At 42.2% G+C, this 25130-nt stretch overlaps 2 protein-coding genes across 3 annotated transcripts; both read left to right on the top strand.

Moving 5' to 3' along the window:
• Positions 1-713: 713 nt before the first annotated feature.
• Positions 714-8252, top strand: rem1 (RAS (RAD and GEM)-like GTP-binding 1). 2 transcript variants are annotated; one of them, XM_053440496.1, is made up of 6 exons: positions 714-835; positions 1690-1811; positions 3019-3392; positions 5400-5482; positions 6358-6565; positions 6822-8252. In XM_053440496.1, exons 3-6 carry the CDS (start codon positions 3053-3055, stop codon positions 7097-7099), a joined length of 909 nt encoding a protein of 302 aa, XP_053296471.1. In that variant the 5' UTR covers positions 714-835; positions 1690-1811; positions 3019-3052; the 3' UTR covers positions 7100-8252. The 2 variants fall into 2 exon arrangements, with proteins under 2 accessions (XP_053296471.1, XP_053296463.1); XM_053440488.1 differs by lacking the exon at positions 714-835 and having other exon boundaries at positions 1535-1811.
• Positions 8253-11782: 3530 nt separating this feature from the next.
• LOC128458318 (protein SSUH2 homolog) lies at positions 11783-23738 on the top strand. The gene is made up of 13 exons (XM_053443106.1): positions 11783-11949; positions 12077-12245; positions 15223-15303; positions 15385-15460; positions 15694-15823; positions 16934-16994; positions 17240-17361; positions 18150-18212; positions 18417-18484; positions 18959-19051; positions 20137-20242; positions 20758-20865; positions 21254-23738. Exons 2-13 carry the CDS (start codon positions 12230-12232, stop codon positions 21392-21394), a joined length of 1065 nt encoding a protein of 354 aa, XP_053299081.1. The 5' UTR covers positions 11783-11949; positions 12077-12229; the 3' UTR covers positions 21395-23738.
• The last annotated feature ends 1392 nt before the right edge of the window (positions 23739-25130 follow it).

Here is a 25130-nt window from a genome sequence, read left to right as displayed (position 1 = left end):
CATCTAATAACGACTTCTTCCAGCTCCATTACAAAAAGCAGACATTGATAAACTGAGTGTGATCGTTTGTTTGTCTCTGTGTCGTCCCTGTGATCCCCTGTGGTCACCTGTCCACCACGCCTCTCACCTAATGTCAGCTGGGAGGGGCTTCAGCTCCCCCCATGACCCATAAGAGGTATAGATGGATGGATGGATGGATGGATGGATGGAAGGGTGGATGACATGCTGTTAATTTGTGGACAAAGCAACAGTCAGTTGTTCTGATGCAAACCTCTTGTATTGAGAGAATTTAATTTGATTAAAACTTCATTTGATAACAGTTGATTCTCACAGTCGCTCATGAAGCAGCTGATGGGACTTATGACAGTGTTGAAAATGAGAAGGGTACTTTTTCATTATGGAATTAATAACTTTCTCATATTAAATGTTATTGGTTTTTTAAAATCCTTGAGAGGTGACAGATGTTTCACCTCACTCTTGTTCATTGTGACCCCACCACCCCCCCCACCCACTGTCTGTATGTCAAGTTTCAGAAGGTTTTTACTGTCAAAGTGTTTTAGCCTCACTGGATTGGATTAGGTGACGGTGATCCAGGAAGAAAAGCTCCTCCTCTCACATGTTAAACTTTTAAACTGAGGGGGTGGAGGAAATCTAAACATCTGTGCTGAGTTGAGTTTCGGTGAGAGCTCTCACACTGACACAGAGGAAGTGATGTGTGCTTCTCCAGCGTAATCTCATTTTCCATGTCGGCTCATGAGTAAACGGTGGAAACTCATTCCTGCGAGAAACAAGCATGAAGAGTTCAGAATGATGTGAGAATGTAAACACACACATGGTAAGTGTGACCTTTTAACACTTACCATATATCATGACCAACTTCTAAATCAGACTTAAGAGAGAGATATTAGGTCATACGTTTCACTCACTCTGTCATCATTAGGACACAATGTCCAGATATAATCAGGGCACCTATAACAAACTTCCAGATTTCAAATGGAAATTACAACAATTTATATATTTTGTCAATAAAAGTACCACAAAAAACGATAAAAGCAGAAATCTGCCAATCCGCGCAGCAGAGGTGAAGCTTCATGTTTAACTCTGCGCAGTTTTATTTGGTTCTGCACCAAATTTCACACAATCATAAATATCAGTCCCCTAAACATTCATTATTCCATTTTTTTCATCAAGATCCATTTTTTTTTTTTTGGTCAGAGATACTCATCAATATATTTAAATGTTCTATATAATTAAATGGAGAATGTCTATAATCATTTAGTCCTGACATTAGTGAGTAAACTTAATATTTAAACCTTTTATCCATTATTCTTAAGTTTAAGGGGTTTGTGTGAGTGACAGTAAAGCTACAAACAAATCATCTCCAAATGTTTTAAACACGACTAGAATGTTTCATGAAGCCAAAACTGTGTCTGTAGGGTCGAACAGGAAGTGACCATAATGTTTCCCTCAGCCAACTCACCCTGCACACTGATAAAACACCCCCCTTCTCACACATACACACACACACACAGACACACACACTCACACACACACTCCCTCCTCAGATATCTGTTTCTCCTCTGCTGTCGCTCTGATACACACACATTCACACAACAGAGGGAGGTAGATAACTCTGTGATTCCACTGCTGAATTTTTAACGCTGTTGTGGAACTTTTTTTTTTTTCCAGGCGGGTTACTGTAGCACCAGGGTACTGTTACACCGACACAGAGGCAGCGAGAGGCACAAGGCTCAGTTCAACTCTGCTGTTTACTGAGGCTGCACGGACACACGCTGTCCATGGGGTGTACGGTAAGCTCATCTATCTATCTATCTATCTGTCTATCTATCTATCTATCTATCTATCCATCTGTCTATCTATCTATCTATCTATCTCTAAATGTTATATTCTGCTGAACTTTTTTGTCTTTAAATTAACATTTGTTTACAAAAACTAGCTGTGAAACTTTTTATTTCACAAAACAAAATCTAAATTATTATCAGCGCATGTGATTTTCAGATATTTTGCCTGTAAGAAGCTTTAATTTCACACATTTAAGTCACATGGGAACTTCACACTGGATTTAAGCAAGTATGTGTTTTGGGTTATTTCACATTAACATATTCATTCAATAGGTAGAAGTGTGATTTTGATGTGAAAGACATAATTTTGTGTTTCTTTATTTTGAATGGGTTTATTGCACCTGCTGTTGTTCACCGCATGACATTTAACATGAGGAAACTGTGACCTTTTACCACTGGTTGCTTGTAGTTCTGCTGTGGATGATTGAGCAAACACTTAAAATACTATTTATCCCTAACAGCAGGATTGTACACAACTTTCAAAGTTGAGGCACTGCAGTTTACTGACTATTGCCAAAGTCTGGAGGACAGACCTGCTGTGATTCACCCTCACCATCGCTGATTATCAAACTTAGCACCTTTAACTACCTGAATTATTTGCTGTAGGAGGTTTGTTTGTGTGTTAATGTTCAGTGGAGCACTGGAAGTCTTCATAGATCCATTCAGTTTAACTAGGATCCAACCTGAGCGTTTACAAATGATCACCTCTCCATTGCAGAGTGTTACAACCCGAACCTCGGCTTCACGGAGCCTTACAGTGACTTTGAGCTCATTGTTTAACTGTCCACCCACGACCGGGCTGTTTTGTTTCACTTGTAGTGCTTTCACAGCGTCATGCAGACAGCTGACAGAGAACAAGCTTTAAAACCCACTGTCCTTTCAGTGGAAAGAAAGAGACGGCTGGAGAACCCAGTGGAGCATTTAACAGCTAAATAGACAGATATGTATTTAATGAGTTGGTGGAGACCAAAAAGGAGATAAAAGAGAGTGAATATGTGACTTTAAATGAATGTTAGAGTCACTCTAGATCTACAGAGAGTGATGATGTGTCAGTGAACTCAAATAGCCAATCAAACTCTTAATGAAAGATGAAACATTTGAAAGTAGTGGACCGGACTTTGTTCTGACACCTCACTGATCCTGTCTCGTCCCCCAGGTCCGTCCCGTCCTGATGTCTTTACCGTAGCAACATGACCCTCAACACCCAGAGAGAGAAACAGCCCCTGCGACGGCGATGCAGCACACCGATTCCTCCCGGCCATTTCTCCCAGCACCCGTCCTGGACTCGGCCCGACCCAGAGCAGCCCCGTCCCCAGCGCAGCCACCCTCCTCTGGGACAGTCAGCCTCCTATCACCCTGGGGACAAATCCCTCCACTATCGCGCCCACTGGAGTTCAGACTCAGACGACGACTCGCAGAGCGACTCGGACTGCGTTTATAGAGTTGTGCTGCTCGGGGACCACGGTGTCGGAAAGACATGCCTGGCAGGAATATTTGCCGGGATCACGGACAAAGACGACCATGCTGGAGGTGGGACTTAATGCCTGGTTGTTGATTAGCTTATGGGGGGGCTAACATTAGCACATAGATACTGTTCTAACCATCGACACAATATCGACAAAATGACAGCTCCTCAAAAGTGAAGCCAAAGTGTCTCATTTGGCCCCTAGTGGCTGGCTGTGATATCAATTATAAACCCTGCCTCCTCAGGTGAAACTTCACGATTGACAGCTGAGACTGACTCGTGATTGGTCGAGCATGTGTATTGACAGGACCTCGATAGTGTGGCTCCATGACCCCATCTTTTCTGCTAAGACTCCAAATATGCAAGATGACTGCGTTCGTATCCTGGATATTATGGCTTCATTTCTGGATAGTGGGAGGAAGTGGAGACATGCCGTCCATCTTTATATACAGGCTCTGGTTCTATAAGTAGAATATGTAGTTATTTTCCCGTCAGTTGCTTTTATGTTTCTTTTACAGTGATGATCTGCGGCTGAAACTGGCAGGTGACAAACCTGACGGGAAGAGTTGGTTTATGAAAAACTTATTTTCACTCTCGGGAAGCGATACGTAAGAAAACTGATGCTTCTCTCATGTCTGTATAGCATAATATTCATAATGATCACAATAATATTCATAATAAGCTATTTCCAGCAGCCTGCTAACCTAGCTTAGCACAAAGCTGGATCCAGAGGGAAACGTCTCACCCGTCTCTGTGCAAAGGTTAAAAGCAACCAGCTGAAATGACATATTGCCATTTTATGATTGATATATGTCAGATTATTTCCAAACGAATAAGATATACACTGATTATTGGGTTTTTAAGGTGCTAATGAATGTTCTCACATTAAAAGGACAGAGAGAGAGAGAGAAGAAAGAAAGACAATAAGAGTGTTTCCAAAATGTTGTACCTTTCAGGTTAAGATTAAATATGAATGAATTAAACGAACACTACAGGGATTTTCCACCCTAAGACAATTTTACGTGTTATGGTTTGGTTTGGTTTGCTCCGACTGTGACGTCTGCTGTTTCTAACAAGTTCAACTTACTTGTAAATGTCTGACTGAGTTGTCGGGGGAATTCTTCACCACATTATGTGTCATTGTTTGATATCATAAGATTTACTCTCTGCTTCAGTCCTCTGCAGTTCACTGCTCAGCTTCTGTCCCTGACTTTGTTTTCACATCCCAACCTTGACTGACCCCGACATCATCGATCAGCTCCCTTGTCACGTGTTGATTGGCCCAAAGCCATGATTGACAGCCTGTATTGATCCAGTGATAATAGTCTGACATGGTGAGAGGGGGCAGAGCCTGTCTGCTGTCAGTTTTCAGGTCGACTGGTCACACTCTCCCTCACTTCTGTGTGTTTTTATTGTTGTTGACGTTTGTTGAAGTTGTTGTTCACTCATTTCACTTATTAGATGGGTTGTCATTGTTGGTTGTTTATTCACTTGGTCTGTTTTTTGACCACAGACAGAAAGAGCGGCTGTGGTTGTTGATGGTCCTCCATGTTGCTTGTGGCTTTTAACTTTTGAAGTGTTTGGTGTGTTGGTTCGTTGGTTGGATGATCGGTCGGTCGGTTAATCAGTGAGTCGGTCAGTTGGTCGGTCGGTTGGTCGGTCAGTCGCTCGGTCGCTGGGCCCGACTACCACTTCAGTACAGACAGAAATATGTCAACAATAAGAAAGTGCCATGAAAATTTTCAATAATATATTTTAGCCTTCGTCCAATTCTTTAGTATTTGACCATATACCTGCAAAACTAATGACCTTCCCATTAGCCTTAGCTGCTTCTTTTTGTTTCACCCTAATTATGAAATATTTTCATTCTTACGTTTAAAATGCATATGTTGCACTTTCCATGATGAAGATGATAAACCTGCGCTCATACCTGTGAGTCTGTCAGTATGCTGACATTAGCGTTTGTATCAAAGCTTCACTGTGTTGAAGTTAATGCTGCGAGGCCAGTGTCAGATTATCCTTCTCTGTGTTTATTGTTTGTGTTTATTGTTTGTGTTTATTGTTTGTTACAGAGGAAACACATGAGCGAACACTGACAGTAGACGGAGAGGAAACCACGCTCATTGTCATGGACACCTGGGAGAACGACAAACTGGTACGGTGTGAACACAAAACTGTAAACAATGAGTGTTGGGATCAACTTTATATTTACACAAGGGCACGTTTTCCACAATGCTCTGCTGCTTTAAAACAAGCAATGATTCTGTTCTACTGTATGAGAGTTGTTTCTCGATAAAGAATTATGGTGTTCTATAAAAGTGTTTAAATTTTCATCTGGATGAGTTTTAAGTTCACTGATAAAAGAGGTTATTTCCCAGTTCAGTGTGGAAAATGTGGAGTTTCCACTAAGATGCAGCCACTGTCTGGAATCTGTCCGCTTCACTGACACTTACGGTCAGACCTTCTGGTTTTATTGGACCACGGTGAGATGGAAATTATGAATCACCTTGTTGACTCTAATTATTTTATTTAGTTCAGTTTAGTGATTCCTGGGGATTAAATGTTTTGAAGGGTCATTGCACTGTGATGTTACATATTTTATGTTCTTTTTTGGGACTACATCTCCCAGAATGCCGTTTGCAAGGTCTTGCAGCATGAAGGATGTTTCCAGATTAAAGTATGTTTGGGCTGCTGAGCCGGCTGCTCTTCACCTTGACTCTGACCAGATCCAGAAACCGTAGAAGCTGTAAATACAAACGTAAATTGCATCTCCGCTTCATGAGCAACATGTGATAAGAACTAAACCTAAAATGAGGTTTATTCCGACTTTTTCATTTGGTCCATGTCCCATCCACTAACCTGAAGGAGGCTGGACTCATGATCTACTTCAGCCAGCCACCAGGGGGAGATTGAGATGCTTAATGCTCCACTCGTGGGACGCCGTCATGTCATCCATCCTTATATACATGGTTAGAATCTCTCTCTCTCTCTCTCTCTCTCTCTCTGTGTCTGTGTCTCTCGACCCGTTAGGAGGGGGAGGGCGGCTCCTCTCAGGACGACTGCCTGAAAGTGGGAAACGCCTACGTCATCGTCTACTCCGTCACGGACCGCTCCACCTTCGACGCCGCCGCCGAGCTCCGCATCACACTGCGACGCACCCGTCAGGCAGAAAACCTTCCCATCATCCTCGTGGGCAACAAGAGCGACCTGGTACGCTCCAGAGAAGTCACTATAGAAGGTGGGGGTCAAAGGTCACAGGGGAGACACACACACACACAGTGGCTTCAGAGAGAATTTCAGACCCCTTCGCTTGCAAGTTTCACTTTTGTAAATGAGCGATTTTAGATTATTGAGGACATTTTCCAAATAAAATGTGCACAAAGTGAAGGGACATTAATATTTTCTGAAGACACTGTACATAAACACAGCACAACAAGAGTGGGAGACTGCTGCCAGTATAATATCTGAAATCTACACATGTCTTTTTTTCCCAGAGGGCCGAGCGTGTGCGGTGGTATTTGACTGTAAGTTCATAGAGACGTCGGCCTCTCTGCAGCACAACGTGACCGAGCTGTTTGAGGGCGTGGTCCGACAGATCCGTCTCCGTCAGGACGCCGGTGAGGCCGGTCAGCGGCGCCGCTCCACCTTCAAACGCAAGGAGAGCCTTACCCAGAAGGCCCGGCGGTTCCTGGACAGACTGGTGGCCCGCAACAACCAGCGCATGGCGGTGAAAGTGCGGTCCAAGAGCTGCCACGACCTGGCCGTCCTCTGAAGACACGTGTCCACTCGGAGTCTCTTGTTTTTTGACTTGTTGACGTTCTCTCCGGGGCTGATATCATGGACGATGGTGATTAAAAACAATCTAATTGGACGAATGGAGTCGTTGGATCTTAACGTTCTCGCTGTGATCATTACAACCAACTCATTTCCTTGACCTTTGACCTTTTGGTTTAAACATTTCTGTGATTTTCCTTCTAAGTGTAAAGATGCTGAAGACAACCGTGCAGCATCACCACTGTTAAAGATCGTGTGTGTGTCTGTGTGTGTGTGTCTGTGTGTGTGTTTGTGTGATGTCCTGTAGTGTCCCACTGTTCTGGTCTCCTGAAGTTTCTACTGTTTTCAGTTCAACACTGTGCAGAATAAATTCCTAGCGGTGCAGTCACAACAAAATCATGTTTTTACATTTGTCTAATGACCGACACTGTGATGTATTTATGGATTTCATTTTCATTTATTTCAATACTTAACTGTATTACAATTTATCGGTTTGTATGTTTTCATCATTTACAACCGACCAATCACGAATCCCCTCCGTGGAACAGCGATTGTCCAATCACAGCCACGAAACTGTGACTAGGAAGTTCACTCTCTGTTTCTCCACATGCTGGATTCGGGGTTCTGTGGGTTGAGGCCCGGCCTCGTTGGGGCAGCAGCTCCTAAGATTTCCTATTGGTGACTTTAGAATTTCTATCATTTTAGTTTAGTTTGCTTCATTTGATTTGTGTTGTTTTTATCATTAGATTTAATGTTAAACAGCTCATTAAATCTTATTTGTTTTGATTGAGTTGTAATGTATTGGTAGGAGCCGCAGGGAATCGAACCTCCGTGATCCACCTCACATAAACATAAACACTCCCAGTTCCACACGTCCACCCGGGGCCTCCTGTTGTTTACTGCTGCTACGGTTTACACAGCGGTCGTCAAGGCAGCATGGTGATACCTCTGAGTGGGTGACGAGGACCAGGCTGAGTGCTTGATGGATGGGACAGTGTCTCACAGAGGAACTTTGCTGCCCTGGGTTTGGCCTCTCAGGCAAACGTGACGAGCTGCGATAATTAGTGTTAAAATGCTTGTGACTGAACAAAAAGTACATAATATCAGTTATGGATTAAAGTAATGGAAAACTGTTGCTGTTGAACTGAAAATGCAGCCAGATGTTTCTATAAAAATCATCTTGTGATTGTGATTGTCTATGTCAAATTGTTTTTGTTTTTTTTGTCGAGAACAAGACGGACGAAGCATCTTCACTTCCTAATCTCTTCTGAGTCCACTTTTTTAAACATCATCTAATTGACACAATCACGGTGACATGATGTGTTTTTTTGTATAATTCATAACCTGCATCACATCAGAACAGCAACAACAAATCAGTCAGAGGAAAAACAGAAAGAGTCTGAAGGAAGATATATAAAGAGTCCTGGCAGATTTCTCAGTTTGGTCCATGTCCCATCTGCTAACACGGTGAAGGCAGGGGTTTATGACCACGATGCGGCCAGCCACCAGGGGGCGATCAAGATCAAGATTTTGCTTCACTTTTGGGAAGTTTTATCTATGGTTGAGACCTGTCCTTCAAAACCACAACCGTCAGTCTGCTGGTGGCTTCAGAGGGGAAAGTCACATGATCATGAAAGTCACTGACCCAGTCGTTTTTTTTTTTTTTAATAGTATTTTTAGACGTAATGAACAGAAACGAAGCCGAGCTGCTGTGAAGTAACAACAAACTGCTGTGGCTCAGCAGGACTCTGCAGGAAACCCCATCAGGCAGACTGGTTGTCCCAGTTCTTCCAGATCAACTATCTGTTTATTGATCGGGTGGTTTGGACGACACACTCACACTCACACTCGCCGCGGCTGCTCAGGGTCAGTGGATGGAGGAGGAGGGTTGAACATTGATTTGATGAGGGTAATGGAAAGAATGCATGACTGCTCAACCCGGACGACACACACACACACACACACACACTCACACAGAGAGAGAGAGAGATGTGTAAACATCCTCTCAGTGGAGGAGGACCAGAGGCTCAGAGCTGTTACCAACAGAAACACTGGGGTTTCCTCTCTGAGGTGTAAAAGTTATAGAGAAGCGTTGATAAAGGCTGATTTTTGCAATAATCAATGACTTTATGAGTTCACACTTTATTAGAATCTGAACTTTCTTTCTCTTCTGTTGTTTTCCAGCCGTAGACATGAAACTGCAGCTGTTGTAATATGGGTTATTGGTTCATGGTTAATATAGGTTGGATATGGAGATGTGCAGCTGATGAATTTGATTTAAACCTAAACCTTTTAACCCTAAAATTCAGATGTAGCAGCTTGTTAATTGATCGCCACTAATATGCAACACAACTAAATTTATTATATGTATCAAAATTGTGCAAAAAATCTGGAAGGATAATACTATTATTAATGATACATTTATTTGTACAGCACATTTCAATACATGTAGATTTCCAGACAAAGAGGAGAGAACACAGAGAATCAAACCCCCACCAATGTTTGTTTAAACTATAAAGTTTCCTCTGTGTCTGTGGTCCAAGTTTCTGATCCCAGAACTGTAACCCTCCCTCTTTATTCACACACACTCACACACACACACACACACTGACACTTCTACAGGAATGTAAACTAAAGACACTCTGCCAGTGTGTGTGGGTGTGTGTGTGTGTGTGTGTGTGCGTGTGTGAATGTGTATGAGTGTGTGAGACCCTGGTTCCCCCTGCTGGTTGGAGAAGTACAGTACTTTAATCTCTTCTTAGTCCACTTTTTCAAACATCATCTAATTTACACAATCACAGTGACACGATAAGTTTTTTGTATAATTCATAACCTGCATCACAGCAGTACTGCAACAACAGCTTGATCCACAGGGCTTAACCCAGCCCTGTGCATTTCCAGCAGAGATCAGCCAAAGACTATGTTGCTGTGAAATTCTCTGAACATGAACATTTTTAACCCTTAATTAAAAACATGGTCTTTTCTGAGGCTTGACTCACTCTGGCTGACATTTGTTTTCAGGATCCTCGGGGAAGCTGCTTCCTATTGACCTGAGAAATATTTACCTTCAGGGCACGCAAACTGCCTGAGCCTGTTCGAGGCGGAGAACAGCTCCTGACATGTTTCACTGAGATTAAAGGAACAGTCTGACACATTAGTTAACACTTGTCTTTTCCGTTGGGGGCACTGCAAACAAGACAGTAACACCATGAGGACAGGGCCACAGAGCACTGGTGCAACACAAGTTCATCCATGCACAGAGGAAGTACAAATAAACAAACAGATTAGAGCATGGAAAAATAAGAATGTGAAGTCTAAACATCTTTGACTGCAGAACCCTGCAGCTTATGGCTCTGGATCAGGAGGAAAGACCTCAACTGGGCCCCACGTTGTGAGGGACACACACCCAGGTCTGATCAGCCTGAGGGGGGCCTGCCTTAGCAGAGGGCGCCCAGGGAAAATCTCCATCTTGTCCTTTATACTCTAAATACTTAACAAGAATCAAAACGATATAATACAAATCAAAGTATTTAGCCTGTTTTTAAAAATATCCAGATTAAGAGAACATCAGGATTTCTCTGGCAGTTTATTCGAGCTTGGAGTTAGTTTATGGAGAAGCTGATATTTAAAACAGAGTAGTGAGTACTGGTGTAATATTAAGCTTTATTGTTTTTTTGTTAGAACTGTAACCACAGCAGGATTCAGAATAATCTGTAGAGAAACCCTGAGAAAAGACTATTACAGAGATCTCACCCATGCGTGAACGAGTCTTTCTAGATCTTGTTGAGTCACGAATCTTTAAATTGATGCAACAGTTGATCACAGCAGGTTGATTTAGCAATAGATTTAAACGTGGGAGTTAGAATCTAAAACTGGCTCAAAAATGACACTTTCTGATTTGGGATTTTCTATAAAAAAGGGGAATTTTGGCCACAACGTATCAATGTTGACATTTTAGCTTCTGCATCTGCTCAATAAACCACCTGTTTATATTGTATTTGTTTTTGTCATATCGTGTCCACTTCTCTATATCAACTCCAGATGGGGCGTGGTCGAAATTCCTGCAGCTCAGCAGCAACAAGACACTGAAAAACGACACGTTCCCACTGCAGGTTGTGACGGTGTCCTTCAAAATAAAAGCCTCCTTATCAGTCGACCACCGACCTGTATTTGTAAATGGTTGTCCAGTAGCATAGCAATATTGACATTTCTTATGAGTGGGTGCATTGTAAATAAGTACTCAGAGTACATACAAAGCACATTGAGAAGAAATGACAATTCATCCAAACCGACTTCCCATTAGTTCATTCAACTATACAACAAATGTCTTTTTGTCAAAATTGAACAAGTTAAAGTTAGCCCCAGGCCATGAACCTCATTCAGGAGGAGAATTTGTGAGGAGACTTGTTGCTGCTGCAGAGCTGCCACAACCACATCCAATTGTGTTCTGTGTAAGAAACACTCCTGCAAGAACAAATGTTTGTTGTACCGCCTGATTATGCACGAGAGTGTGTCAGACTCGTTCAGGCGTTAGGCGAAAAGGTTTCAGGACATGAAAAGTAAATACGCAAAATAATGAAGGTGTCAAACGGCAACAAGCTCAGAGCTGCAGCAGGTGCAGCCACTCCCTCGGCTCTGGTTCTATAAACTACGTCTTGCTGAGGAGACTCGCACTGAAGGATGCATCTGGACGACCCACAGCTGTGAGCAGTTCTTTTCTAAATGGACTCTTGCAAAGACTCTCAAGACCGACTGACATAAATTTAGCAGCTGGTCTTGGTCAGCTGTAAATTTCTCACTCGTGCTTTGTCAGCGTTACACTTAATGATTAGGAGGAGCTTAGTCTGGGTAGGTAGGCTGGTTTTGTCAATCACCTTATAATCTGCATATTGATCATCTTGGGGTCAAACATTTTCTCCTGCATAACTGAGTTGGAAAGCTGAAGTTCTTCGTTAACTGGACTTTTATTTTGAAGGTTGGATCGGACGTGGGGTCTCCGCTGCCGCTGGCTGGACAGTTGCAGTCACAGCATCATACAAAGAGCAGTGACGCTAACTGTAGGTTTACTGGACTCATTCATACCGAAGCGAGCTGAAGCGAGCCGAGCCGAGTCTGATCCAACAGCAGCATGATGGACAGCACAGGTAGGAACCGAACTGAGTGTCTCTTTAATATTAAGGAAACTTAACCTCACGTTTTAAGCATTGATTTGACCAGTGTTGGGTTTTGCATCAGTCATTGACAATGAGAAACCAGGCGGGTCTTCTGTAGTCAATGCAAAATGTCCTCAGCACAGTTTAGTCATGTTGGGTTCGTGTGGTGAACACTGTTTAAACTGTGGATTCTAAACGAAGGTGTCAGAGCTCAGGTAAAAACTGAAAGTTGAGTTTACATCTCATACATCCTTAATAAGCAGAGTTTAGAGAAGTCACATTGAATCCGGTTTCAGTTCCAGGTCTGTACTGAGGAAGACTCTTACTGTCACATAGAATGAAGCTCGTGACTTATGAACCATCATCTAATTCCACTTTGATAGTTATTAAACTTTGTCTTTGAAAGTGTGACCACCACCTCTAAAAGCAGCGGAAGTTATAGGTCAAAGGCAGGAAGCTGCACCTGTGAATACAACGATACATAAAGATCTGTTAGTAGGTCATCTCACAGTGGTTTTATTCACATTATCATCAGATCTCAGTGAAGGATTAATCTGTGGACACCAGTCGCTCAGTGTGGACACCTTTCAAACTACTGTCACACACAAACCCTTCAGTTGAGGTGGATCCCATTGAATCTAACCTGCAAGTGGGAGAAGGATCCAAACCAAGCAAAAATAAATAGACATTTAAAAACATATATATGTGGAGTAAAAAGTTTGGCAAAATAATAATTCTAACCCAGGATTTAGACAGAAAAACTGAAAAGTGAATTTGGAAGAAAGTGTTGAGCTCAAAAGGGGAAATAACTTTGAATATTAAACTTTTAATAATATGAAACGTGATCGCCTCCTCTACTTCTCCATCTCTGCTTCCGTTTCTCCACCCTCTCAATTCTTTCCCTACTTCCTTTTTCCTTTTGCTCTTCACTCTCCCTGACCTTTTTCAAGCTCCCCACTTTCCTTTTTTGCCTTCTTGTCTTCTCTTTACCTTTATTGCTACTTCCTCTGCCATCACCTTCTATCATTGTTTCCTTCTCTACCTCCTTTCTCCAGCTCTACCTGTGTTTCCTGCTCCTCTTCTTCACGACCTCCTCTGCTCCTTCTATTCGCCCTCCCCCTACCTTTTTATTCTTCCTCTTTTCCTTACTGCCTTCTTGTCTCCTCGACTTCTTCCCTACATTCTCTTTACCTTTACCTCTTCCTCCTCAACCCTTCTCCTTCTTCCCTTCCTCTGCTTCTCTTCCTCTCACTTTCTCCCCTCCTCTCCTCTCCTACCTCCTTCCTTTTCTCCTCCATGTAATGAAAATCTGTGCAGCAGATGCTGAGATACACTGAAATGATTTTCAGTTTGTAGTGTAGTGTTGACCAAACTGAAGCCCACAATGCATCTGGGTGTAGTCTGTCATGAGACCCTCCCGTGTCTTTCAGTCTGTAACAGACTTCCTGTTGTAAATTTAAAGGCTTCAGGACAAATCTGAGGTTTAATAATCACGTCTCCATTCATTCATCAGAAATGTGAGTTTACACAGTCATAGAATCCTTGAATCCCACTTAATCCACTTTAATTAGGGTAAAACATTACATTTAGTGGTTAAACTTGTTTAAATGAATCCTAATCTCCTCTGACAAATGTGTCCGGAGGGGGAAAGTCTTTCTTCAGGTGGAACTCCAGCGTGAACCAGGTCGTCTGTGATGGTGGCTTAAACCAGATTACAAACATCTGCTCTGATTTGTTTTGAAGTAATCAACCGAAACTATGTGGTTTGTTGTGCAACCTATTCAACTGGTTTTGTTCTCTAATTGAAGCTTGTGTCTGTTTTTTGGCAGAGTGTACAAAACATTCAAGTAGCAGCTTGTAATGTTTAACTCGTACTGTATGTAAAGCATTAGGGTTAGGCGGTAGATGAAAAAAATCTGTCTTGACAATTGAAATTCTTTGCTTCTTTTCTTTCTTCTGTGGAGTCTCTGGTTTCACGTTAACCCTCCACCATTAAAACTGGAGTTACTGGAACAGCTGAAGTGGCTGGGTGGGATTGGAGGGCTGGGGGGGCTGGGGGAGGGAGGGGGGACTGGGGGAGGTGTGTCACAACACTGGGATTGCCAGCAGATGACTGAGTAATTCAAATCCTTTCAATGGATTGTTTTCTCATGAAAATCGTGAGATCGCATTTCTTCAGAATTTCAACAATTTGCCAAGATGATGGAGTGGTGTGAAGAAATCTTCCTCGTGTACAAAGAGCTACGAGAGAAAACAGTGAATCATCATGTTCTCAAGGAAATCTCAAACTATTTCTCATTACTATAACCACAAACTGTCTGGCTATAACTCAGTGTTTGTGTAAACCAGTCCAACGAGCTCAACCACATGTCTGATGTCTTCCCACTCTCTTTAAGGATGCAGCACACGAGAGGATGATGTAGATTTTATAGCTGATTTGCCTCTTCAGAGAGTCGGTGCTGAATATCTGCCCAAATAATTGGGCGTTTTAGTGTGAGGGGTTTACGAAATAAACGTAATGCTACCGATTGAGTCAAACATGTTTGATATTTATGATAATCGGCTTCGACAGAAACCTGCAATAAGCCAATGAGAGCGAGCTGACAAGGAAGCGTCACCAACCTGATGTTGCGTACTTGTGCAGCTGCGACAACAAACAACAATCCATTTCTCGCTCGGGCTGCAGAACGTATTCGCCTTCTCAGCCATGACTCCATCCATCGGTTTTTTATTTACATTTAGTTTTTCACTGCAAAACAGAACACACAACATTCTGCCTCCTCCATGTTTGTTTTTCCTGTGAAGTCAGGTTCCATTACACCAGAGTTCCACACTCCAGCTCAGAAGGTGGCGGTGATGCACCTGAAAGTTGTTTGCCAACCGCTATAATCCTCTAGTGTGCACCAGGCTTCAGCTGGTCAACGTGATGATCAGGTGTAACAACTGTTTCCTTCTGTTTTGTTTTCAGCTATGTATCCCCCTGTCAACGGCCCCCCCGCCAACATGTTCAACAACGTGCCCGGTTATGAGGGCACCATGGCAGGAGGAGGTAAGTGGCGACCAACCCACAGGTTTTCATTCAATATTCATGTGGTTGCTTGTATGAGATATGTTGTTGTTGCTTATGCAGGTGGTTTTCTTCCCCCTCCCATGCCCCTGGAGCCCGTGGCCCCTCCTCAACCCGGCCCTGTACCTGACAACTGGTGGTAAGACCTGATTTGATCCTGATGTTGTGAACACGTCTGACCCAGAACTTTCATATGTGAAAATAGCTTCTGTGTGTGTGTGTGTGTGTGTGTGTGTGTGTGTGTGTGTGTGTGTGTGTGTGTGTGTGTGTGTGTGTGTGTGTGTGTGTGTGTGTGTGTGTGTGTGTGTGTGTGTGTGTGTGTGTGTGTGTGTGTGTGTGTGTGTGTGTGTGTGTGTGTGTGTGTGTGTGCAGCATCCCGTCTCTGGATGAGGATGTGGCTCGTGAGGCGTTCAAGAGCTATGCGTCGTCTCATTGCTGCTGGAGTGCCGCTCCAGCCAAGGATGGAGTCATCACCAGCATGGAGCCGTACGACACCTACAGGGTGATTTGATGTTCACACCGTTTATGTTGTTGTAGTTTCTGTTCCTGAATGATGCTCCAGTCAGTTTCTGTCAGAATCAGAGTTAATACAGATCGCTGATTAGTTTGGTTAATTTGACAGAAAACGTCTCTTTAAACTCAACCTTAAAGCCAACGGTTTGGTTCATGACTTGGACGTCATAGTCTCCACCTGTGATCTTTGCACAGTGTCCTGTCAGTGTCTGAGTTATCTGGATAATGACAATTGATCCCAGGACTTAGCATATGCTCATTTCTACACATCCATCATGCTTCCATCCATTATCTATAGCACGCTCTGGGCCAATCCTCGCTGACATTGGTCGAGAGGCGGTGTACACAACAACACACAAATATAACATACAGAGATCTGAGCACATTCTGCTGCCTGTGTTCACCTGACCTGATCCTGATCCAGATCACAGACAACCTGTTCACACCAGGTGGAGATGGTCTGTAGGAGTCAGCACTGTCATTTAAATGATCTGTGGTTTTTCTATCCACTTCCTCATTATGTGAATGCCAGCTTGTGTCCCAGACTGAGAGGAATTGGTCTGGCTGACTTCAGACAGTTTGCCATGAGTTTCTAAACACTAAAATGACTCGCAGGTGACATTAGAGACGTTCAAGTGACACGAGCATGTGAACAAACTATAAAATGACAAATGTGAAGAACTGTGAAGCATCTTGATGCCTAAATCCAGTTCAATCTGACTGACGGCAGGATTCTATTTTAACGAATAACAGCTGCCTGACAGCTCAGGTTTCACTAGAGCTAAATGTGCAGCTTGAAGCACGTGTTTATACTTGAAGTGTATTTTCTTACGTTTTGCTTAAGTAACGACAGTGCTTGCGATCTGGGCTCTGCCAAATGATTAGACTTTGACTTTACACTGAAGAAAAACACAACTCAGACTCCTCCAGAGATTGTTCACAGGAATCCAGTTGTCTCTGACAGAAGAACGTCTCTGGTTGCTCACAGCAGCAACTCTGCCAACGTCCATCTTACTGATCAGCTACATCATCAAGTCGTGTATATTGATTCATTTCTTTTTTTATTTGAATAATGACTTGACTATGATCTGTTCTGTAGTACCGGCTGGAGACGTATACTGAGTCCAGGTCCACTGAATGGTCCCAGAAACCTCACGAAGGTACACACACACACATACACACACACACACACACACACACACACCATAACCCTAAACACTGACATTAAAATCTGCTTTTACCCTATTGGGGACACAACTATTGTCTCCAGGCGGCCACCCTCATCCAGTTTACTTGTTTTTTTTAATTTAAAAGTTCAAAATTCAAAAGATAGCCTGTGACATTTTCTCTCAGATTGTTTTTGATTGACAGTTGGGTTGAGACATCTGTTTCGTGTGACTGACAGGTGAGGCAGCTGACTTCTACACTCAGACCGCCCCCCAGCCCTGGGAGGTGCCGGCCACGGCCCCCAGCCTCTTCACCGATCACAAGCTGGAGATGCGGGTGCCCTTCACCTCTTCCATCAAGGTGATTGGTTGACGACAGACTTGCTGCTGTGGTAAACAGCAGTTTAAATTAACATTGATTCATTCATGATATAGAAAATAACTTGAACTGTTTACTGTTGAAAGCCAATCAGGGAGCAGGATGTTGTGTCATCAAGGTAAATCCAATAAAGTCTGAATTATTCATGGAGGAGGTTAGAAAGGTCCTTGGTCTGTGAGGAAGTTCTAATGATCATTGAGGATGGCCAAGGATATTCAGTTGGTACATGGTCCATTTCAAATGCCCCTTGAGGATATAAATGGGACATGTTCAGTTGTCCTTGAAGAGGTTTCTGTTAGAAGGTCCCACAAGAAGAAAAGGCCTTTGAACAAATTCCAAAAGTACTTAAAGCTGTTAAAACAGCCACCTCAATGAGGCACCAGAGATTCTCTAAAAGGGTCTAGAAGTCCCTGAACATGTGCAAGAGGTTCCCGACGATGTGGAGGGTTGAGAGTTCTTGAAGAGGTTTGGATTGTGCTTGAGGAGGTTCTGTAGGGCAACAAAATAGTCCCTTGGGGTCCTTGAGGAAGTTCCAGAAGTCCTCCAGGTGTTTCAGAAACTGTGGAGCAGTGAATGCACTGTGAAAAGGTTCCAGGATCCTTTAAGAGCTTCCATGCCGTCCCTGAGGATGTTTCCTGGGTCTTTTGAGGAGGTTCTAATGGTTTAATGAGTTTGATTCCAAAAGGTATCAGTTAGAAGTGAACTCTTGACGGGAACCTGTAGTGTTATTGTTAATATGTGTGTTTGTGCATATGTGTTTGTATCTTTAGGACTGCAACATCTGCCATAGCGCGGGGACCATGCCATGTGAGGACTGCAATGGACAAGGACATGTATGTAGACTGTCAATCAGTCAATGACTCAATCAGTATCAATAGACTTAACAATAATTGTAGTTGACTTATCAACTACATGGTAATATCCAAGACAGGATATAGAATTAGAAGCCGAGGTTGTAATAGATGTAAAACAAATTAAATTAGTTTTTGTATTCTGTATTGTATCAGTTAACATGTATTATTTGTGTGTCTCTGCAGAAAGAGTGCTGGGCGTGTCATGGCAATGGTCAGACGTGCTCCACCTGTAACAGTACTGGCCAAGAGAAGTACGTCAGGGGGGGTCGGGGAGTGGGGGGGTATTTTGGCTGATGAACCTTAAATCAAAGTCTACTCTCACCCTCTAGTGAAGATCCCTTCTTATACCAGAAAAAAACACAGACATACCAGGCACGGCTTCATGTTACCTCACATTTTTTTATAGTCTAAGACGTGTCTCAACATCCCTGACTTTGGGATTTAAAGAATGTATGGACAAGATTTCATAATGTTAGTAAAAGCACTTTGATGATCGAGATGCCCCAAACCTTGTGCTGCTAAACTGACATTCTAGTTAATAAGAAAGATAAGAAACAGATTTTTACCATGGTGTTGGTTGACTCAGTTAATTTGTGATTACTCTTCACATTCTTGTCCAGTTATCCCCTGAAAACTATTTAAAAGAGGTGATGTGCCTTAATGCCATGAATGACTGTTGAACAATTGCATCAGTATTAATCGTTATTATGTGTTTGTGTGTGTAGTTGTAGAAAGTGTGAAGGGCGTGGCACAGAGAACTGCAAAACCTGTAACGGGAAACGACAACTGCTGACTTTCATCCAGCTCAAGGTGGAGTGGTGAGTACTGGTACTTCAGCTGCGAGTCCTTAAACCATTTCAAATGGTAATTGAACAGGTTCTATGGGGTCTGGTAAAGCTTCCAATGTCTTTAAAGAGGTTTCACGAATCAATGAATAGGTGCCTGGGTTGTTTAAAGATATATTAGTCCTGGAAGAGGTCCTGTGATGCCTTTTAAGGGGTTTTGATGATAGTGACCCATGAGAAGGTTCAAATGGTAATGGAGAAGTTTCTGTTCCAGAAGTCATTGGGGCGGTCCTACAGGATTATAGAAGGGGGTTCCTTAAGGAGTTGCTTAAGGCATCTCAAAGGTACTTGAAGATGTTCCAGTTGTCTTCAATGATATTCCATTTGGTGATTTCAAGGGCTTCCTTAAGTAGCTCCGATTGAAGTTGTCTCAGTAGTCCCGGCACGTATTCCAGTTGTGAAGGACGGCTGGTCTTATTCCCTGGTTGTATCACTTCTCTTACGAAGCCTAATATTAGTGCTGATCGCTGCAGCCCTTTGTGATACAGAAACAGGGAACAGCAACATGGGGAACTGAATGACAATGAGGGCTAGTTCCGTGGATGTTGGTTTTTCTACTGGTAAAGACACAGTTTCCTTTCTGCGAAGTGAAATTTACTTTTCATCTTCTGATGGTGTCTTAAGAATCTTCTTAATTCCTTGAAAGGGATCAGAAGGTCCTTTTTAAAGACATCGCAGAAGTTGTTGAAGATGATCCTCCTGCAACTGGTACTACATCTGATCGCAGGTGTACTGGGCTTAAAGCTGCTCACACAGATCCAGAACCTGGAGTGGATTAGGTTGTTTTCGTTTGTGTCCACGATAACAACACTGTGGCGCCCTCTGGTGGCATGAACATAAAACAGCGTGTTGTGGATTTAAAATTGATACAAATCTGTACTGTACTGTACTGTACTGTGTGTGTGTGTGTGTGTGTGTGTGTGTGTGTGTGTGTGTGTGTGTGTGTGTGTGTGTGTGTGTGTGTGTGTGTGTGTGTGTGTGTGTGTGTGTGTGTGTGTGTGTGTGTGTTCTATCAAACATGTGTTAATATGTGAAAGTATTTGTTTATCTGTGTTTAGGACTAATCATGTAGAGGACCATTTGGTGGAGCAGAAGGTTGGTCTGAAGGCCGATGATCTGAGCTCAGTTAACGGGAAGGAGCTGTTTAAGAACAACCAGTACCTGGTACGCACACACACACACACACACACACACACAAACATGCACACTCAATCACGCACACATTCTTTCCTCTAAACCTAATTCTGAGCCCAAAGCCAAGTTTTAACCCTCAACATACACACACTAGTGCTTTTATAGTTGTGAGGACTTTTCCTATCGTATTAGATTCCCTCGCCCCTTCTTAAGGCTCACAACTAAGTACCTTAACTTTACTCTTACCCTATGCCTGAGCGGAACCGTATTCTACCCTTAACCCTTAAAACACGGTTAAATACAGCAGGATATACAGACCTGTGTCACTTTTTAATTATGTTTCTTCAATAAATGCAAAAAATTCTAGTACATTTACTGAAATGTTTTTTAGGTGTGAACCTCAGACACCTCACACTGTAATTTAAGGTTTGTCCTGCAGGTGGCGCTTGAGTAACGTTAATGGTGTAATTAAAGGGCATCGAAAAGGATAAACACTAACTTTGTTAATGTCAGTATTATGCGTTTGTCTCTCTGTCTCCCCTCAGCTCTACCCACTGCTCGGGTTCCCAAACCCGGCCATCTCTGAGGCCTCCGAGCGCCTGATCAAAGATCACCAGAGCAAGTACGCCCAGAACTCCAGGATCCTGCAGCAGGTAGCCCAGCAAATCACGCAGGAAAAACCCCAAAGCGGAAAAAGATATGTGTCGTCACCATTGGAATATTTAGGAGGAAGCAATGCACAGTAAAAGTATTAATGAATTTTAGTTTAGTAAAAATAAGTAAATATATTCATTCAATCAAATGCTGTGTATCAACTTATGAGCCTTTGTTAAAAGACCAAGGAAATAATTTAATGAATATATATAAAGTTAAAACAATTAAGTGTGAACAGAGTCAGGCTAGCAGTTTCCCTTTGCTTCCAGTGTTTAAGCTAGGCTAGGCTATCCACTTCCTAACTCGTAAGATTGAAATTCCTCTGAGGATGAAAGAGAATAAAAGCTGGAACTATTCCTTTAACCTGACTCTCTCGCTCTCTTTCAGAGGCAGACGGTCGAGCTGATCCCCATCACCAAGGTGAAATATAAGTGGAAGGGCGACTCTCACAAGTACTTGGTCTACGGCAACGAGCACAAAGTCAGCGCCGACGACTACCCAGCGACCTGCTGCTGTGTCATCATGTAGACACGCACACACACACACACACAAACACACACACACACACACACATAAAGAGCTGAACTTGGCTGTTTATTCTCCAATATTGTTTTTTTATTTCATATCAGCCTCTCCCTCCATGACACAACACAACATGATGTTTCCAGATCATCAGAGTCGCTGTCAGAGCTCAGGTCAAACATGTCAACCCTGGGTTCACACAGAACACACACATTGACACACACACACACACTGTTTACTGTGACATCCTGTAAAGAATGAATCTGTTAAAACCAGTCCTCACTTACATAAGGATCTCTTTTATGTTTTTGTTTCCTGAACTTTCTGCTCAGCTGTTACTCCGTCTCTGACTCCTGTTTTGACATGAGTACATTTATTATTCTTTTGCATCAAGGTCTGAACTTCTGTTATCCAAAATCCAGATTTTGAAAACACAGGTCAACAGGTATTTTTCTGTTTACAGTTTACTTCAAATAGGTGCCATTTAATGTCCTCGGTATTTAAAGGAAGCAAAAAATGAATGTGAGTTCTAAGGAAAAGAACAAAAAGTGAGCGGTGAGGGGAAGCAGCAAAAGAAAAAAAAGATATATGTAGTTTGAATCATACGGAGGTGAATATATTACCTGGTATTTTACTTGGGGGAGGTGAATTGAATTATGACAGAATCTGGTTCAATTGGTTTCTACTTGTATTTTCCTTCTGTCCGTTAATGTTTCATGAATGAAGAAACCACTATCCTGTTTAAACTGTGGAGGATTCATCACCAACAAATCAGACATTTCTGAAAAGTGGGGGAATTAACTTGCCTGGATGAGTGAGTCTTTTCTCACGTTTACAGTTTACAGTGTAGTAACTAACTGCTTTGCCTTTCTTCTGGACAGACTGAATGACATTATCACCACTTTATCCTTTACTTCTAGTGTAGAAATATATATATATATATAATTCTGTCATGTGTTCATCGTATTCAGTTGCGTGTTGATGACAAACAAAAATTACCAAAGTGCTGAAACTGTATTGAAGAATGTTAGTTTTTAATCCCAGCGTCGATGTGTATACAATAACCCTCCATTTTAAACTTTAGTTCTTGCAAAAGCTCCATCAATGCCCTCTGTTTGCTTTTCTCTCACTTTACCTCTCAGCCAAGCAGTTGGCAGTCTGGGTAAAAGAAAGGAAGGAAGGAAGGAAGGAAGAGGGAATAATGGCTGGTGTGGTCGGGAGAGCCATAGTGAATGAATCAGACTGTAGAGCAGTTAAAAGGGGTTTCAATGCTTTTTATAAAAAATTTGAGTTGCTTCTAAAGCTAGAATGTAAAAGTTAATAAATCAAAATCCAATGATTCCATCCGGGGCCTGAAACAGATCATCTGCATGTCAGAGAGTCTAGAAGCAAGTGGACAAAACTGAACCGCAGCTAATCGAATCCACTAAAACCACAACGCAGCATAAAACCGGATCGATGTCTGGAACCAATGATGAATATTTGTGCTTCTGTTAGTTTTTTACTTTTTGCAAGGGAAGAAACACTGGAAGTTGTGTTGTTTCTTCTGTCAGAGCTAAGGTTTTTATACCAATTACTCCAGGACTTTATAATGACGTTTTAAATTTGAAGCAACTATGTGAGTTTTTCATCGTTTCTCCTCCTCCCTTCTTTACATTTTATTCAGGAACTGAGTTGAGTCATCAGCAAAGCAAAGAATCCAATAATCCTTCTATCCACTCTTTTACTACCAAGGCTCATTGGGTTATGTAAACGAAGTGGACAGGCTCATGTCCACAACCTACCCATCTCCATAGCAGCTGACGCAAATAATTCAGGTGTTTGCCAAAAATGCCTAATATCTTAATGTAGCAGTAACTAGAGTCCTGGTTAGGCTCTACAGCTGCTCAGTTTGTCTCCATCTGACTTTTAGGTGAAAACAGTTCACTTCAAGTTGCCTGTCCTTTGAAGCTGCTCTCCTGCAGTACAACAGAACCCCTGTAGAGGGCACTCTTTGCCTCAATCAGATGTAAACAGACTCTACTGCCACCATCTGGCTGCCATCTGTACAACCGGGTTATCTGTGACAAACGATCAATTGGTATTATGCTCAGGTGTTGGGTCTTTTTTTTTTTTATCTCAGTGTAACACATGTTATCAGTCGAATCTTTAGTGTTGTAGCTTTCGTAAAAAACAATATATACATAATGTTAACGCGACTTTGGCTTTTATCACCTTTAACTGCAATCTACATGCCTTAACTCAGTACTGTTACTAACAATCCTCTCTACTTCTACCTCTATACTGTCATGTTGTTACTGAAGTAGATCATTAATTGTCTGCTGCTCTAGAAAATAAACTGTTGAGCTTTCCCTGCCTCTGTCACATCTGTTTACCACGTCAATAGTATAAAGCTTTGGACCATAGAGCTTTAGACCATATAGAGCTATACCTGACAAAATTCTGTGAAAGGTTATAAAACAAATTAATGTTAATTACGCTACTTCAGTGTTTTTTACATGTATCAATTTTGAGGATGTTGAATTTTTCCTGTGGGACCTGCAGGTTTAGGCTTCTGTCTAAAACACTTCAGTTGTATATATTAGAATTTTTTTTTCGTATTTCCAAAATAAATTTAGAATCCATTACATTTTCAGCTCAATAAACTGAATTAAATCTTCCAGCGATAGTTGGTGTTAGAGTTTGAATCCCAGCTGAATAAAGATGAGTCTCATGAGACTGTGTGTGAAAGGTTAGTCGACTCAAAACGGACGGAAAAACAAAGAGGAAGGCTAATGAATGTGTAAAAATAACTCTAAATTGCAGTATAAAGCTGCAGTAATCAATAATTAAACCTGCATAACTGTTTTCTAGTACAAAAATGATTAATGAACAACAGAAATGTTTCCAGGGGAAGAAGATAAGAACCTGTAGTTCAATACTTGTGTTAGTTACTCAAGTCTGCTACTCGTCAGTGGTGATTGTAGCACATTTTTGTATTTGCATGTGTTGTCGAATTGCTGAAGTTGTTGTGTTTGAAGTTCTATTTGCATGTTTTTTCTTAATTTTCAGTGCGTTGAGCTCTCGTACATCGTTCCATCTCTTGTATGTAGAGGCCAGGGTTTATGGCCATACTCGAGCCAACCACCAGGGGGGGCTTTTGAGAAGTTATGGCTTCACTATTGTCAGGCGTGTTGGTTTATCCTAAATAAGAGATGAGCCGGACTTGTCAATTTTAGTATTTATTGAGATGCAATGAAAGTTGAACAACATAGCTATGGACAATTATCACAGCCTAGGCTAAATCAGTTAGCAATAGGTAGTTAATAATGGCCCCGAACAAAAGGGGTTTGATATAATTATAACAGTAGATTTAATATGATTGGTTATGAAAGATTGAAGGGGAGTCACCGCAAATCAATTTGTCTCTCCCTTATTGGTCCACAGCTGTAGTCCCCCGCCTCTTGTCAAGGAATCCAGGAAGTGACAAGAAGCCGCTCTCCATGACGCTACTACTACTCTGATAGCTGCTAAGCAAAATGTTCTCTTCATGAAAGGCCTTGACACAGCTGATGCCATGTGGGCCATTGGAGAAAGGAATATGATGTTCCTGCTATATCCAAACAATGTCCTGTTGATGTAAACATTAGGATCCTCGAAACCCAAACAACGAAACAAAACAATGTCAACAAGGTCGCTCTGTCCGACCTCCAGAACTTATCAGACAGCTGCATGAAATATATGTGATGTGAATGAATCTAAG

Source organism: Pleuronectes platessa, chromosome 2, assembly GCF_947347685.1.
Source record: "Pleuronectes platessa chromosome 2, fPlePla1.1, whole genome shotgun sequence".
In the NCBI taxonomy this organism is placed as follows: Eukaryota; Metazoa; Chordata; class Actinopteri; order Pleuronectiformes; family Pleuronectidae; genus Pleuronectes; species Pleuronectes platessa.
The sequence above is the reverse complement of the archived record's forward strand: the minus strand, read 5'-3'. Positions and strand labels throughout refer to the sequence as shown.